This window comes from Diplotaxodon limnothrissa, linkage group LG14 (assembly GCF_057381915.1).
Source record: "Diplotaxodon limnothrissa isolate DT_005_m linkage group LG14, D_limnothrissa_male_GT1.1, whole genome shotgun sequence".
NCBI lineage: Eukaryota > Metazoa > Chordata > Actinopteri > Cichliformes > Cichlidae > Diplotaxodon > Diplotaxodon limnothrissa.
In genome coordinates, this window is record NC_140609.1 from 8,150,870 (window position 1) to 8,165,997 (window position 15,128).

Consider the following 15,128-nt stretch of genomic DNA (forward strand, 5'->3'; position numbering starts at 1 on the left):
AGGGTTCAAAACACAACTCATTTTACCTCCAGTCTTTCTAGTACTCACTACCCTTACACAGAGTTTGTAGGACTGTTAAAACTCTCTGTGGCCCATATGGTGGTCCTCGAGGTGACGATAGACATATCGTGTATAATGGAGAGACACACACACAGGGATCTGACAAAACTGCGGTATGTGTCACATCAGGATGAGGTATAGATAGAGATGAGATATGATATAGCCACTATTGGAAGATAGCTTCATTGTCCTCGAGCTGTATAAGTCCTGTGGACTAAATCATGAAATATTGTCTGTCAGGATGGTTTTTAGTTACTGCATGAGGTATGATGTTCACTTAATTTAATTACTGTTGTGTGCTATGAATTCTGTACACCTTAACTTAAAAATCAAAACTTACACAATGTTAAAGCTGGACTTTGTAGCATATCAGTGTGTTTGTGTGTGTGTGCAAACTCAAGCAAAAGATTTGGAGTCGGTGTGCATGATTGGCACACAATGCAGATGTGTGGGCAGCAGATGCCATCTGGAGAAAGCGGAGTTTGCTGGTGGAGGGAAGAAAGAGGGGTGGTGGTGGTAGTGTGTGTGTGGGGGGGGGGAGTTACCCCCCCCCCCCCCCCCTTCACCACCACCACCACCCACCCTCCCTCAACTCCAGAAAAGAAAACCACCAGTCTGACAGGAGCATAAAGGAAACGATGGGAGTGTAATCAATCAAAAACACAGCCGCTCAAATAAAGGGAGACAAGAGACACCACCCGCCCACTAGCAGCCTGTCCCGACCACCACTGCTGCCCCTCGTCATTGCTTCAAACCTTTGCCACCGTTGGTCTACGAAGATCAAAAGCACCACTCCAGTCACCGATCAGGCTCCACATCTGACTGACGAACAAGAGGTATAATGTATATTTTGGGTTGTTTGACCAATTTCAGTGGACACCAGATGCTTTGTCTGCATCATTACACTGGACAAACTAGGAAGACCATAAAGCCACAATGAGACAGAGTCTCCAGGGCCGACGAGAACAACATAAACCCACACACTCATCTCTCCATCTTTTTCTTAAATCAGCCTCATTTTTTGCAATCCAAGATCAGGACTCAAGAGCTGCCCTTTCAGAGCATGTGAGACACAAAAACACTCTATATGTCTTTCTTTTTTTTTATTGGCATCTATGAGGGGGGAAACAAAGCCACAGTATGTCTGTTGAATCACTCAAGACAAAGGCAAGTCTATTTGCCATGAGATCACCACTGTGAGGGAACTCCTGGATGTTTCCTTGTATGGGCACATATAAACATATCATAGCCACGGTTTGGAAGCTTCAGTTTGGTGTGACAGCTACAAAAGCAGATAAGAGCTGGTGCGCTTGGCAATATATCCACACAGACACATTCATATATGTATGAAACGAGAAAAAACTAACAACCAGAAAAAAAGGCATTCACACACCTGCTGAGAGTGAGGAAAGTTTCTAATGGCTCTCGCCCTTGCTGGCTCGCCTTTGCAACCTGGGCTGTGAATGAAGCAGTCTAAATCCAAAATGCATGCAGGTGCATTTTGGATTTTTAAAACAGCAGTTTGCACACAGCGCTGGAATACTTTTCTGATCTTCGTGAAAAATTCTGTTTTGACTTTCCAACCCCCAGAAAGAACAGGCAGCCATACAGCTGATAGGGATACAATGACAAGCCCAAGGACAATGAAGGCAGAGGGCATGCTGAATCACTGCCTTCGTAATCTGTGAAAAGGCCACATTTCACTCCAAAGGAGACACAACATTCAAAGGGTGCCGGTCGTGGTTTGCGGAAGCCTGGCTGCAGTCACCGGCCGCAGTGTGTGGTGATGCAGAAAGCCCTAATCTGCCCACACAGTGACAGTCTTCTCTGCAGATCGTTGAGAGGCCGCCTGTCAGCCACAGCAATGGGCGCATCTCACGGGAGCAGTAGAAAGACCTGTGTAGGAGGACAAAGATGAGTGAGAGCACCCTGGGCAAAATCTTAAACGTGGACACAGCTGGCTTTTCTCAGATGTGAACAATGCCGCCTTTGTTTCAAGAAAAACTGCAGGGGTAACAACCATTTGCTTTTTGCTTTTTTGCAGCAGCAGCAGGAGCTCAACAGACAACCAGGTCTGCCTCTCTCACGCTGCACTGTGCCTATAGGTTTCATCGTAAATACCCATAAAGCCGTGATAATATCAGAATAACAGCAAGTGACAATAATCCAATACAAGCTCGCCACCCATCCTGAAACGTGCATTGTCAATTTTACAAAGTGCAATTCTGTGTAATGTTAGGGGAGGTCATGCTCACACTTGCTCTTTAATCCAATTTTTCCCCCTTTCATTCTTTTGGAGAACAGGCGTCGAGTTGTCCGCTAGGTGGCGACCTTGGTCCGGTGCGGCTCGCTCACCTCGGACTCACCTGGAGCCGAACTATCAGCACAGTGAGAGTGCTGCGAGCGCGAAGGACTGAGACTGACGCAGTGCATTTCACTCCCATACTGGAGAGTTCAGGAGCGCTTTCTACAGTTAGTTAAGGTGTTGCTTTTTCTAAACCCCAAACACACACACACACACACACCAGGCAGATTGTATCTTGTAGCTCACAGTCAGTGTGAGTTGGACAAATGTGCGCTATGATTCCCAGTCTCATGCGTCTGAACTGTAGTGACCACTGTTTGGTGTGTGCAGAGGTGTGTGCCTATTTGTGTGAGTGTGTGTGTGTTGGGGGGTAGTTAATGATTATTTCCCCCCGTCTCTTCTCTTCCCACCCCCAGTTCTTCTCGTTTCCTATATGGATTGACGGAGTCCGCGTCAGAGCGCACGGAGTGGACCCGCCTCCTGGCTGTGGAGCGCTCAGTGCGTTTCTCTTCCCCCTCTGTCCGCTTCAGACCCATATTCCACTGGGAGAGAGAGAGGAGAGAGCGAGGGAGTGAGTGAGAGTGTGTGTGTGAGAGAGTGAGAGAGAGAGACAGCAGGACCTGGGAGAAGAGCACCGAAAGAAAAAGAGGAGAGGGGAAAAAACGCAGCACCGACACAAATGGCACTCATGGCAGGGATTTTGTTCACGGCCACTTTTCTTATTTCTGGGATTTCTACATCTCTTTCTTCGTCACGGATATATCCCCCAAATGAAGGTAAGGTCGCTGGGAGGAAAATTAACTGCGGCGGGACTTCATCCCCGCTCCCCCGCGTCTGTGCGGCTTTTGCGCCGCGGAGGCTCACTTCGCCGAGCCCCAGTAGTTGCGAGTGCGTGGAGCCGCGACGAGTTGGGTCACCTTTACGCACTCAGCGGCTTCTGCGGAGCTTTTATGCGAGCGAAACTGGAGTGAGAAGTGCCTGACCGAGCGCGCATCCGTTGTTTTGGGTCGGACTTGGATCGTGCCAGCTGCGGAAAGCCTGGGAGTACTGATACTTTTGCCCCCTCTCCCCTCCAGCAGTACGTGCTGTTTTCTGTAGGACAGTGAAGGAGACATCTGCTCCCCCCCCCCCCAAAAAAAATAAAATAAAATAAATACAATTTAAAAAAGCACTTCGCACAAACATGTGTCGAAAAAGAGAAACCAAATGAATATACGAGTCAGTTTGGAGACTCGCAAACCACACATCCGACTGACAAAGCAGCTCTTAATCCATCATTTTCAGAAGCATCCGCAGCGATGTCTCCTGCTGTCACTTCGTCATTTAGGGGAAAAAATCCGAATAAATTCTAAAAGTTTAGCTTTCCTGCCTGGCGCATTACATTGACGCCGACACAACAAAATATTTGTCGTCGATTCATTCAAGATTTTTTGCCGATGATGTGTCAGATACACGTTTACTTAAAAAGGATCAAGTGTTAAAATGAGAACTATTTAAATGAAGTGTGGTGTATCTCATTCAAAACATGCGCTCGGAGGTCTTCGGGGCTGCAGTCGCCTGCTCGAGTCCCGGAGCGCCGCGTGTTAGGTCCGCTACAGATGAGGCTCAAACCCACTTTCTACTGTAAACACTAATAAAATCAATACTTTATTTTATTAAAGACGAGCCCATTAGTTGCACGTCTGTTCTCTGACGGACTCTTTGGTGTGCGTCTGTTCTGCTCGGCACAGCAAAGCTGTCCGACACAACAAGTCCACAGTTAGAAACCCCGAGCGCCGTTTAGTTGGGACTCAAAAGATTCAAATTTAAAATGAGTCTTCATTGTGCACGATGATGTATTTCATGTGCTTACGTGCTCGGTTTTTTATTTAATTATTTATTTATTTACAACACATGCAGCTGATTAAGCTTTTTTCCTTTCAGTGGGAATTTAAAAGAAAATTTAAAGGACCGCAAATATAAAATAAATTTGATCCCTTTTTAAATTATAAATATATGCGTGAATTTTTCTTGTGCGTGATGTTTTACTTTTTTGGAGAAAGTATTGTGTTCGGTTTTCTGTCTGTCACTGTGTTTTTTCCCCTTTTATAAAATGCTTTTTCTTTTTTTTAAATTTTTATTTTAAGTTTACGCACGAGGATTCAGTCAAACGCGTAAAGCCGACGGTGAGCAACCGATAAAATCACGATGTGAAAGGCTCCGGGGGAAAAGCGTTTGTCGTTGATAGAAGATCCCTTTGCTTAACGAAAATCAATCAAACCACATCTCTTAGGCACAGCAAGGAATTACGCAGAACAAAGCCTTCACATGTACATCTTTGTAACACTTGCTGGCCCACAGTTTTTACTCCTGAACCATCATCATGAGAAGATTTCCTCAACTACATAAATCGCTTTAAAGCTTTGTGTGTGTGTGTGTGTGTGTGTTTGCTTTAATCATTTTAAAAAAAGGAAGCCATTTCTCCTCCTCAGAGTGTAAGGCCTAATTGGATTATATGCCAGTGCTGATGTTGTGTGGACGGTCTGAGACTGCATGCTCACTTCTCTCATTCTTGTTTTCCAGTCACGTTATTGGACTCCAGAGCTGTACAGGGGGAGCTGGGATGGGTCTCCAACCCGACAGAAGGAGGGGTAAGTGCTGCAAAGAAGTGTCCCCTTGTTAGGACGCATGGTCCCCTATTGGGAAAAAATAGAGAGATGATATCCATTGTTGGCAGGAGCTGTAGAGTGATCCGCCAAATAGATACACAGCCCCCTTTGATAAGATTCTGTCCTGGAGAGCATTTTATGGGAATATCTTTGTTGTTGTATTGCGTGTGTGTTGGTGTGTGTGTGTGTTTGTGTGCATCTGGGCTCAGGATTAGATCATTTCACAAAAAAATGAATAAATTCATTTTTTATCTTATATAGAGGCCACCTGTAACCCACCTCGAGACCCACATCGGGTTCAGGAAGCTGCTTTGAGAACCATGGGGTGTGTAAGCACCCCAGTAACCTCACAAGCCCTGTTCCTCTTTCTCTTCTGCTCCCCTCCTCTCCAACCACTCTGTAATGGTCAGATGCGGGGACCGATACTCCAGCGGGCGTCGGGTTTCCTGAATAGACCGTGGATTGAATCGGCCTTTGTGGAGAAACTTTATATCCCTTTCCACCATTGAGTCGAAGCGAAAGCGAGAGGGAGAGGGAGAGGAACTTGGCAGCTGAGAGAGGGTCCTCTGGAATGGATGAATGAGGGGGGGAAAGTGCAGTGGGGTTCAGCTCTTGCCTGCAGTATGACCAGCTACAAAGCAACGGGGAATAGGATCGACAGAATGTGTGATCTCTGGTGGTTCTAATTGGGCTACAGTGGATCTGGTACGAGAAAGAACAGGGGCCGCAGAGGGCCCCACGATGGCCACAAGTGTTAGATTTTAGTTAAACGTAAGGCACATGCAATGCCTTAACATAGCCTAAACGTGACTGTATAGAAACAGGTAAATATGTATTCAGATGCATGCTGGGAACTAACCCTCACCCTAACTAGCCTTTTATAAATAAAAAAGTAGGTTTTGATGTTTTAGATAAAATATTCATTTTTTGTCCTCTGATTGTCCAAACCTGGGGGGAAAAAACAAATTTCAAAGGCCAATAAATAAATAAATAAATTTTAAAATCACAAATCGTCAAAGCTTAGAGGTCAGGGTCACTCAAACGACAGAAGGTTAGTGATCGTCAGTCAGAAGTCACTTCTTCCAGTTGTCCTGCTTGCACAAATGTGATGAAAACCACAATTAAGCCTTTTAATGTTTTATGAAAATGAATACAAATTAGCAACCGCCATGTCAGCTAATGAATATGAACCCAGGGGAGCAGGATCTCATCTTGTGCATCTGTTGCGAGCTCTGTTGTCGGCCTCTCTAAATGAACTTGATCGGTGCTGCGCTCCGGTCCTCCCCTCAGCCATTTTATCACAAGCAAGTGATTGACAGGGTCCCGGCAGCCGCGCAAAGCCTGCATTCACCCTCTCATTATGACCAATTGGCCTTATTCTCCCTCTTTCTTGCTATCGGCGGGGGGAAAGGTGCAGCGTTATCTCAGCGGTGCTTGATTTCCACAACAAAAGCGGGGCTGAAGCCAGAGAGCAGGAGGGAAATGATAGACATTTTTCTAAATCCTACAGCCACAGCTATGTTTAGCATTATCGTACCACTCTGCTTTGGGGAAATAAGGCTTAAATCCAGATTGTTTATGATAAGGCGTCAAGTAAAATCTGGCAGCCTGACTCACATGTTTCAATTTTTTTTTCTTTTTTGTGCAGTTTTCTAAATGGCTGAAACGACAACGGCCAAAAGCTTGTCTGCTCTTGTTTACAGCCCAGCTCAGTCAAAGGCTCTATTTAAAACACACGGTAAAAAAAAAAATCAGAGGCAGCGGGCTGCTCCGAGGCTCTCGAGAAATACTTGCGTTTCCTCAATGGTGCCGTGTAGAGAGAGAAACTTTATTACGAGTTGAACAAACATTCTCCCTGGGTAAAAAATAAGTCAGACCACACCGGGTAATCTGTGCACCCCCCGCGCAAGCTCATACTGACATCAGTGCCAATCATGTATGCAGATGTAGAGCAGGCGCACATTAGATCATTAGCAATCTTCTAATGCCTAGGTGTGTGTTTGTGTGTGTGAGACGAAGATTTTGTGTACAGCTCACCAAGTAATTGAACTGTAGGCATTGCTGAGCCAGAGACCTAATCACATATTTCCTTCATAGTGGAGGAGAAGCAATAAATATTAATATCTTTGCACAACTCTATTAGGTGTCATTCATAAAATATGCATTAATTTAAGCCATCGATGAACTGCTCTGCTTGGCTAAACCAACAAAATGCTCTTTTGCGCTGTATTGCTTGGCGCAAACTGGCACCGTGTAATATGTACTTGGTGCTTAATTGGTTACATATTACACATTGGCAGTTAGGAGAGCTTTTATGTCTGGCATTTTCTAGATGTTCTTAATGTTGAACAAATTTTCTTTACAGGTTCCTTTTAGCTGCTGTTTGGAAAATACCATTTTCACAAGCAGATTTAAAGTTTAAACTCTCGTCATCCACCCAGTCATTAGGGAACCACTTAGGGTTAGGTTGCTGAACAAGCACAGTTTAAACTGGAAGATCTAACTTTTCCAATTAGCTCTTCTATGCATTTGGCCCTCTGTTGAACACTTTTAATTTGGGAAAGCTACATACAGGAAAATTCCATATAAAGGGGTAGATTTGAAACTAACTCTAAACCAGTCACTGGTGACCTGGTGGAGATGAATAAAGTTTAAGAATTTCCCTCTGGGATTAATAAAGTCTCTCTGATTCTGATTTTAACATTTTATTATTTGTTTCCTTTCCCCAGTGGGAGGAAGTGAGTATTATGGATGAAAAGAACATCCCCATTCGGACGTACCAGGTGTGCAATGTCATGGAACCCAATCAAAACAACTGGCTCCGCACTGACTGGATCCCCAGAGGAGGTGCCCAGCGAGTCTACATTGAGATTAAGTTCACTCTCCGAGACTGCAATAGTCTCCCGGGTGTCATGGGAACCTGCAAGGAAACCTTCAACCTTTACTACTACGAGTCCAACAACGACAAAGAGCGCTACATCCGAGAGAACCAGTTCGGCAAGATCGATACCATCGCTGCAGATGAGAGCTTCACTCAGGTGGACATTGGCGATCGTATCATGAAGTTGAACACAGAAGTCCGGGATGTGGGAGCCCTGAACCGCAAGGGTTTCTATTTGGCTTTCCAGGATGTTGGGGCGTGCATTGCACTTGTTTCTGTCAGGGTCTTCTATAAGAAATGTCCTTTAGCCGTGCGTAATTTGGCCCAGTTTCCAGATACTATCACTGGAGCTGATACTTCTTCACTTGTGGAAGTTCGTGGTTCATGCGTGGATAACTCAGAGGAGAAGGAGGTGCCCAAGATGTACTGCGGGGCAGACGGCGAGTGGTTGGTGCCCATTGGGAACTGTCTGTGCAACCCTGGATACGAGGAGCGCAATTCAGAATGTCAAGGTAAGGAACTGATATTTGTCTATGGCATTTTTTTGGCTCCTTTCTCGATTTATAGACCACCGTCCCCCCTCTCCTCCAGTCCATCCCACCCTTACAATATCCTGTCTCTGTCTTTTTGTCTTTATCTCGTGTGTTTTGTTCTCTTTGTTCTTCCCTCTCCGTTGGATGTTTTTATCTCCTTGCTCCCTAGCTCTCTACAGCCTTCTCTCCAGTGTTTAGTTGGGTGATAGAAGCGGAGATGACTGTAAATGGAGTAATTAGTGGGCCCACTGGGAGGTGTTGTGCAGTGGGATGCATCCCAGGAGAATTGGTGACACGGAGAGAGGAGACTAGTGCTCCAACTGGTTTGCACTAACGCTGTGTCTTTCACCCCCCCTAACTGTTCTTTCTCTTATTCCCAATAGAGCCCCAAGCTGTGGAAAAGAGATAGACAGCTTTAGAGGAAGAGAAGGAGAGAGAGAAAAGGGTTTATAATTCCAAGCAGGTATGAGAGGAGTAAAAATACACAGCTGGGAGATGGGGCTGAAATAGTTCTATTTGGTAGGAGAGGAATAGCCCTTTGTGGACAATTATTCTACTCTTGGCTTGCCGTGATCCTATACCAGGCAGTTTGATGAGGTTTTAAGGTCAGCACAGAGTGCTTCCCCCTTCAGACTTTTTAAAATCACAATCATGATAGAGCTTGAAGCCTGTTGGTGAATTTAAAATGATCCTAGGAATGCCAATCAAAAACCCACCAATGGATCATTTCAAATTTCTGTCAGTTTCCAAGCTCTTCATAAATGGCATTTTTGATTGCCTCTGACCCACTTTAACTCCCTTGTTTCATTGCACCCAGTGGTCTGTGGCTTATGGTATACAGTACTGTGATGTTAATAACATCTAGTAGGATTCAGCAGCTGTTTTGTTGATCAGTCTTTTGCCAAGCTGGGGGCACAGTTGTAAGCTGGCCAGATGAGCGGATGCCAGTTCTGCCAGGAAAGTTTATTGGTAAACCCCGGTCGTCACCACCCACCAACATCACACAGAAAGCAGTGGGCCGCAGCAGTGAGGGGTCAGAGGCTGGGCACGGGTGATTAACAGGGGGGCGGACTACTACACCTCTCCTAATTTACGAGGCAGCCTTTATCTCGGAGGACTAATTGCATGACAAACAGGTCTGGTGATTTAGGGCTACCACTGGCTGCTCGGGGGTGGGGGAAAGGCAAAGGGGTTCAAGTAGTCACAGATGGAGGTTTGTGTGTATAGTTCAGAGTTTATTTGTTGAGCGCACTGTACGATCAGTAAGAATTCTCCTGGAGTGTTGCCACCTCCTCGGGGTTCAGATGGCTCCAGCCAGGTTTCTATATCCAGAGTCAGTTTTAGAGAAGCAGAGAGAGAGAAATCTGCAATCAGTTTACCACAACAACCTCTTATGACTCAGTATGAGAACCCTGATCTCATATTGTATACCATAACTTCCATTTTGTTGCATCATTGGAAATGACTTCTTATCTCTTCCCTTTAATTCTCGTTGAGGTAAATAGCTGTTATAGTCATCATAGAAGGCAATAAAGGACTTGGAAGCTTTGATTTTATGTGACTAATGCAGTATTGTAGTGTTTGCCAGCTTGGCACCAGCACTGTTGCTCAAGCCAATATATCCATTTAGTCCCCATATCACTGCATCTGCTTGAGTTTGTTTAAGTTTACAGTGCCAGTACGCCCACTCTATTCACTTTTACCTACAGTTCTACTCTCTTTCTAAATTTCACTTTCAGCTGGATAACATGTGTTGGCTTTATTTTGATTGTGGGTCAGGGACTTGTGGGTTAAAAGGTGCTGGTCCTCAAGTGCACAGATGAGCTGGTTAATATTTCCCCATGTGACAGGCTCTGGGGGGGAGGGCCTCCGCTTTTCTATGCCCGTGTTGACAAACAGACTTACGCAGAGGTTTGGGGTTTCTTTGTGGTGAGGGTGAAATTAAAGGAAACATGAGTTAAGGTGTGATTTTTTTTTTCAGTATTGTTTTGCTGTTTTGAAAATGTGTATGAGAGTGTCAGCCTATGAGGTGGTTTGATAAAGTTCAAACTGTTTTTGTTTAAAAGGTTTTCTTTGGTGCAGTTGTGTGAGTGGTGTGTGTGTGTGCTTGTCCTGTGTACGTGCAGGGTTACAAGGGCACCCTGGCCCCTGGTTCCCAGCCCAGGATGAATGGGCTCCCCTCCATCATTGTTTGGGGCAGCAGCGGAGCCGTCTGAGACTGGTGATGTTTGAGGGGGAGAAGGATTTAGAGGGGGAGCTGACAGGGGATGTAGGACTTGTATTCTCTACCCCTGGCAGAGGTCAGGGGTCATCCCCTTCCGCATCCATCTTACTGCAGTGTATGACAGGGTTGGGGATCCAGGATTGATTAAGATGTCAGGGTTTTGACAGCTGTGGTAGGGGGAGTGTGTATGGGTGTCTGTGCCTTAGGTGGACCTAGGGTGACTAGGGTGTATAGCCAGGGCCAAGGCAAGAGGGACAACCGGGGCACTGTGGGCCAAGGGGCCCCCTGATCTAAGGAGAGGGGACTGTCTGTTTGTGTTTGGGATCTCGTTCCCTGTTAACCACCTCGCCCACTCTGTGGGGAGGGCGCGGGGGTCAGCTTGTTGTCTCACTCCTCATCTGGTGAGGGAGTCCCTGCTGTTGGAAGTGCGGGAGTGTCTCTGAGGTAATGCAAAGAAGAGATTGGTGGGCACTTTGGCCCATCATGTGTATCATCATGGAGAAATGATAATTGCCCGCTTTTTTCTTGATTAGAAGATTGATCGAAATAACGTTTTTGGCAGTTGTTTTTTCATGAATCAGATTTTAAGTTGTTTCCCTCGAAGCTGCTTCTGTTGTCATGTGTGTTTGTTGGGGATGAGTAGCTTGTTTAAGGTGTGAAGTTGACAGATGCTTCTGACACTGCAGAATGCTTGCACATAGTTGAGCTGTGAAGCTTTCACTCATAACTGCCTCTCATCACAACACAAACAAGTTTCTACTTCTTTGTGAGCTTTCTCTAGAGCCTTATCCTAATCCTAACTATCAAAACTAAATGTTCAACCTTTAGTCTAATTCTGTTGTAAACCCAGTTTTAACGTGATTCCGATTCATCAGCTGTGTGGTCTGTCCCACAGATCAGACAGAAGGCCCTGCCTTGCATGTTTTAAACTGTCAAAGTGTATGAGAGGACATTATATGAACTGAGGCTTACTCTGACCATAATCACTACTTTCCAAAGACCCTAACCCCTTATTTTTTTGTATTTAGGTTTAAATACAAACATGTAATATCAATTGGATCAAATTGAATAATCAAAACTTGTACCATGTTTAATATGAGCATCCACTAATGTAACAGCATATAAAAGACAGAAAATAAGCAAATGCATGGTAAAATCCACTTTAAATTCCATCTGTGCATTTGTGTCCTCTTTAAATCCTGCTTGTGCACGTGTGTGTGTTCAGGACCCGATTGTGATGTCGGTGTGCGATCGGAGCATTTTTGCTTCAGCAGTCTTTGCTGAGCTGGAAACTCTCATTGGTATTGGATTAAGAGGTTTTACGGATGAAGTTTCTCTCCTGTGCTCCGTTCATTATATGTGTGTGTGTGTGTGTGTGTGTGTGTGTGTGTGTGTGTGTGTGTGTGTGTGTGTGCGTGTGCGTGTGTGTGCGTGTGTATGTGTGTGTGTGTGTGTGTGTGTGTGTGTGTATCTAGGTCTCCCATTCTATCCCTCCCTCTGTTGACAGTGTTAAATATGCGCTTGGGAGCATCATTCTAAATTCACCACGTAATTCTATTTAGCCCGCCGGTCCCGGGTGACTTTAAATCCACAAACTCAGTCCCTTGTTCTCTCCCCCCACCACCACTCCTCCAACCCCTGTTTTGCTCCCTTTCTTCCTTCTCTTCTACATATACACAAATTAAGCATTTGCATCTTCCTTTTGGTTGTCTTTTTTTTTTCTTTCTGTTCCATGTCTTCTGTCTCTTCAGATTTCCTGTTGCTTCAGCGGCTATTCACAGGCGTTCCTCCTCTTTTCATATGTCTCTTTCTCCTTTCATAGCCCTCCATTTTTACTGCCGAGTTTCTGTAAGCAATTTTCACCCATTCACGCTGTCTTTTTTTTCCTCCTTTTCTCTTCTTCTTTTAACCCCCCTTTTCTTCTCTCTGCTCCGGCCGTCGAGGTGGTTAGTGTTTGTCAGCCTGTCTCTGGTGGCAGCAGCAGGAAGTGGGCTGAATAATGAGATTACCTTCGCTGTGGGGAGGGAGGCGGCACACCAAACATCATCACCCGTCACTCTCCCAGCGAACACACATGCGCGAGTGACACCCGAGAGCGTGCGCACAAACCCCAGTCATCTACATCTTGGGATAAACATTTGCCACACGTATGCTCGTGCAAACAAACTCTATATATCCAGGCAAATGCATGGAAATAGACGAAGCAGTGAGACGCATGCACGCGCGCACTCACAATCTTTAGTTTTAATTTCGTGCGCACACAGACCCGCACTCCGAGCAGAGTGCAGCAGAATGGAGGTGAATGTACTCATCACTCTCGCTGCCACCAGAGAGGCTCATTTTGTGCCGCTGAATAGAGACGAGGAACGGAGGCTATTACCAACGGAGAGCAGCAAAGAACAACAGATGCAGAAAGAGAGGACAAAATGTCTCACGAGGAATCCTTCAACTCCTCCTCCCTTCTTCCTCGTTCCTGCTAAAATAATTGCTTAAGGGATTTTTAAATATTCTGCTGTTGTTTTCTTCTGATTAAAAAAAAAGAAGCAGTCCTCTCAGCTCACACAAATCTTCCCTCTACTTGAATGGTAAAGAAGGGGAGGAGGGAGGTGGGGCGGGGATGCTGGTGGTAATACAGCCATCATTAGTCGAGGTGCTGAAATGCTTTTCCTGCTCAGGCGGCCGTCCTGCCTCTGTGTTTGTTCCCTTCATGGCTCGACACTCATCACCCTTCTCTGTTTCTTCTCGTCGTGCCCTGTTTAAGGCGGGAAGCCACCGGTGATCAAGCATGACCCGGGTTGATAGCTGCAGTACTCCCACAGTGCCAGCTACACCTCAGGGTGTATGACTATGCTGCTACAAGTATCCATGTTTATCCATGTTTTTCCTTCTTTCTTTTTTTTCTTTTTCTATGCAACTTAAGCTCCTCTGTCACAATTTACAGTTGGGCCTCATTTCTGTTTCTAACACCAGCTGGAAGAGAGATCTAGTAACTATATTTAAAATGAGCTAAAGGATTCAATAAATCACCAGGACTGTTTTCTGAAAAAATTATTTAAAGGCGCACTAAATGTTGTTGTCATTGGAATCAGATTGATATAAGTGTTTTGAATAGATTTAAATCGAGCGCAGCACTAGGTCAAGCAATTCAAACTCCATTCAGTTTTTATTTATACAGTACCAAATCAAAACAACACTTACCTCAAGGGCTTTATACTGTAAGTAAAGACCCTACAATTATACAGAGAAAACCCCAACAATCAGTTGAGTCCCTTAGGGCAAGCACTTGGTGACAGTGGGAAGGAAAAACTCCCTTCCCACTGTCACCAAGAAATCTCCCGGAAAGTGGTGGACTTCTGCTGCGACAGGACAAAGACACACTGTGGAAGAGAGCCAGAGATTAATAATAATTAATGATCAAATGCAGAGTGGTGTATATTACACTAAGGTGAAAAAAGTTGAGAGAAGAAGAAACACTCAGTGCATTATGGGAAGCCCTCAGAAGTCTATTACTAAGGGAGGATTCAGGGTCACCTGATCCAGCCCCAACTATAAGCTTTATGAAAAGGAAAGTAGCTACCAGGGGGGCAGATCAGCTGATCTCAGTGCTAACCCACATCAGCTGACTGCTCAATACATTCTACACATATCTTCGGCCAGACTCTCTATGAGCCCACTCTTTATCCTGCTTTAGCCTCCTGCTGCACATCTGCAAGCAGATTCACAATCCACTTCCTCCTGTCATGCTGCTTCAATCTGTGTCATATCTGTTATCGTCAGGGCTTGCTCTGTTCTGTGCTTTTTGTCTTGCTGCCGCTCTCCCATGACAGAGCACTCCTGCCAAAGACAAGTTACTGCAGACGGAAATCTTTCTTTGATTACAGTGGGTCTGACTGAAAAAGCAACAAGTGTCAAATCGGCTCCATTCGATGCTTTGTTTAGGTTTTTCATTAGGTAGTTTAGCCACACTGGAAAAAATGACAGGTGTTGTTTTAGCTAAATTAATTAGGGAAATTTGGGGACTTCTGTTTTTGGTTGGACACTGTGGTACACAGTGGGAACGAATGATCCACAGAGTACAGAATATACCGTTGCTTCCCTATTAAGGCCACAAATCTCTAACACTGTACAGCAACTGTTGATGAACTTGGACCTGCTTTAAACTTTTGAATAATCCGTTTTTTGTAATGATCTGCTTTTTCAACCTATAATGGAGCATTTAAGCCTTCAGCTCATTTTAATTTCATTGAAATACACTCGATATTGTGAAGACACACTACTTTTCTTAAGTACACTATGTTTGTAACAGTGCAGCTTACATGGTTGTCAGCTGGCATTAACAACATATGGGCCATGAGGATGATAACATTTCTCCTCTCCTCTCCTCTCCTCTCCTCTCCTCTCCTCTCCTCTCCTCTCCTCTCCTCTCCTCTTTGAAAAGCATCCTCTCTTTGAAGCCCGCGATGGGAAGAGGGAGCGA

At 45.1% G+C, this 15,128-nt stretch overlaps 1 protein-coding gene across 1 annotated transcript in view; it reads left to right on the forward strand.

Moving 5' to 3' along the window:
• The first annotated feature begins 2,921 nt into the window (after positions 1-2,921).
• The window catches only part of epha4l (eph receptor A4, like), a 63,676-nt gene continuing 51,469 nt past the window's right edge, over positions 2,922-15,128 (forward strand). The window contains exons 1-3 of the mRNA XM_085370978.1: positions 2,922-3,141; positions 4,928-4,995; positions 7,743-8,406. Coding sequence (XP_085227104.1) covers positions 3,045-3,141; positions 4,928-4,995; positions 7,743-8,406 — 829 coding nt within the window. The 5' untranslated portion in view covers positions 2,922-3,044. The remainder of the gene's footprint in view (positions 3,142-4,927; positions 4,996-7,742; positions 8,407-15,128) is intronic.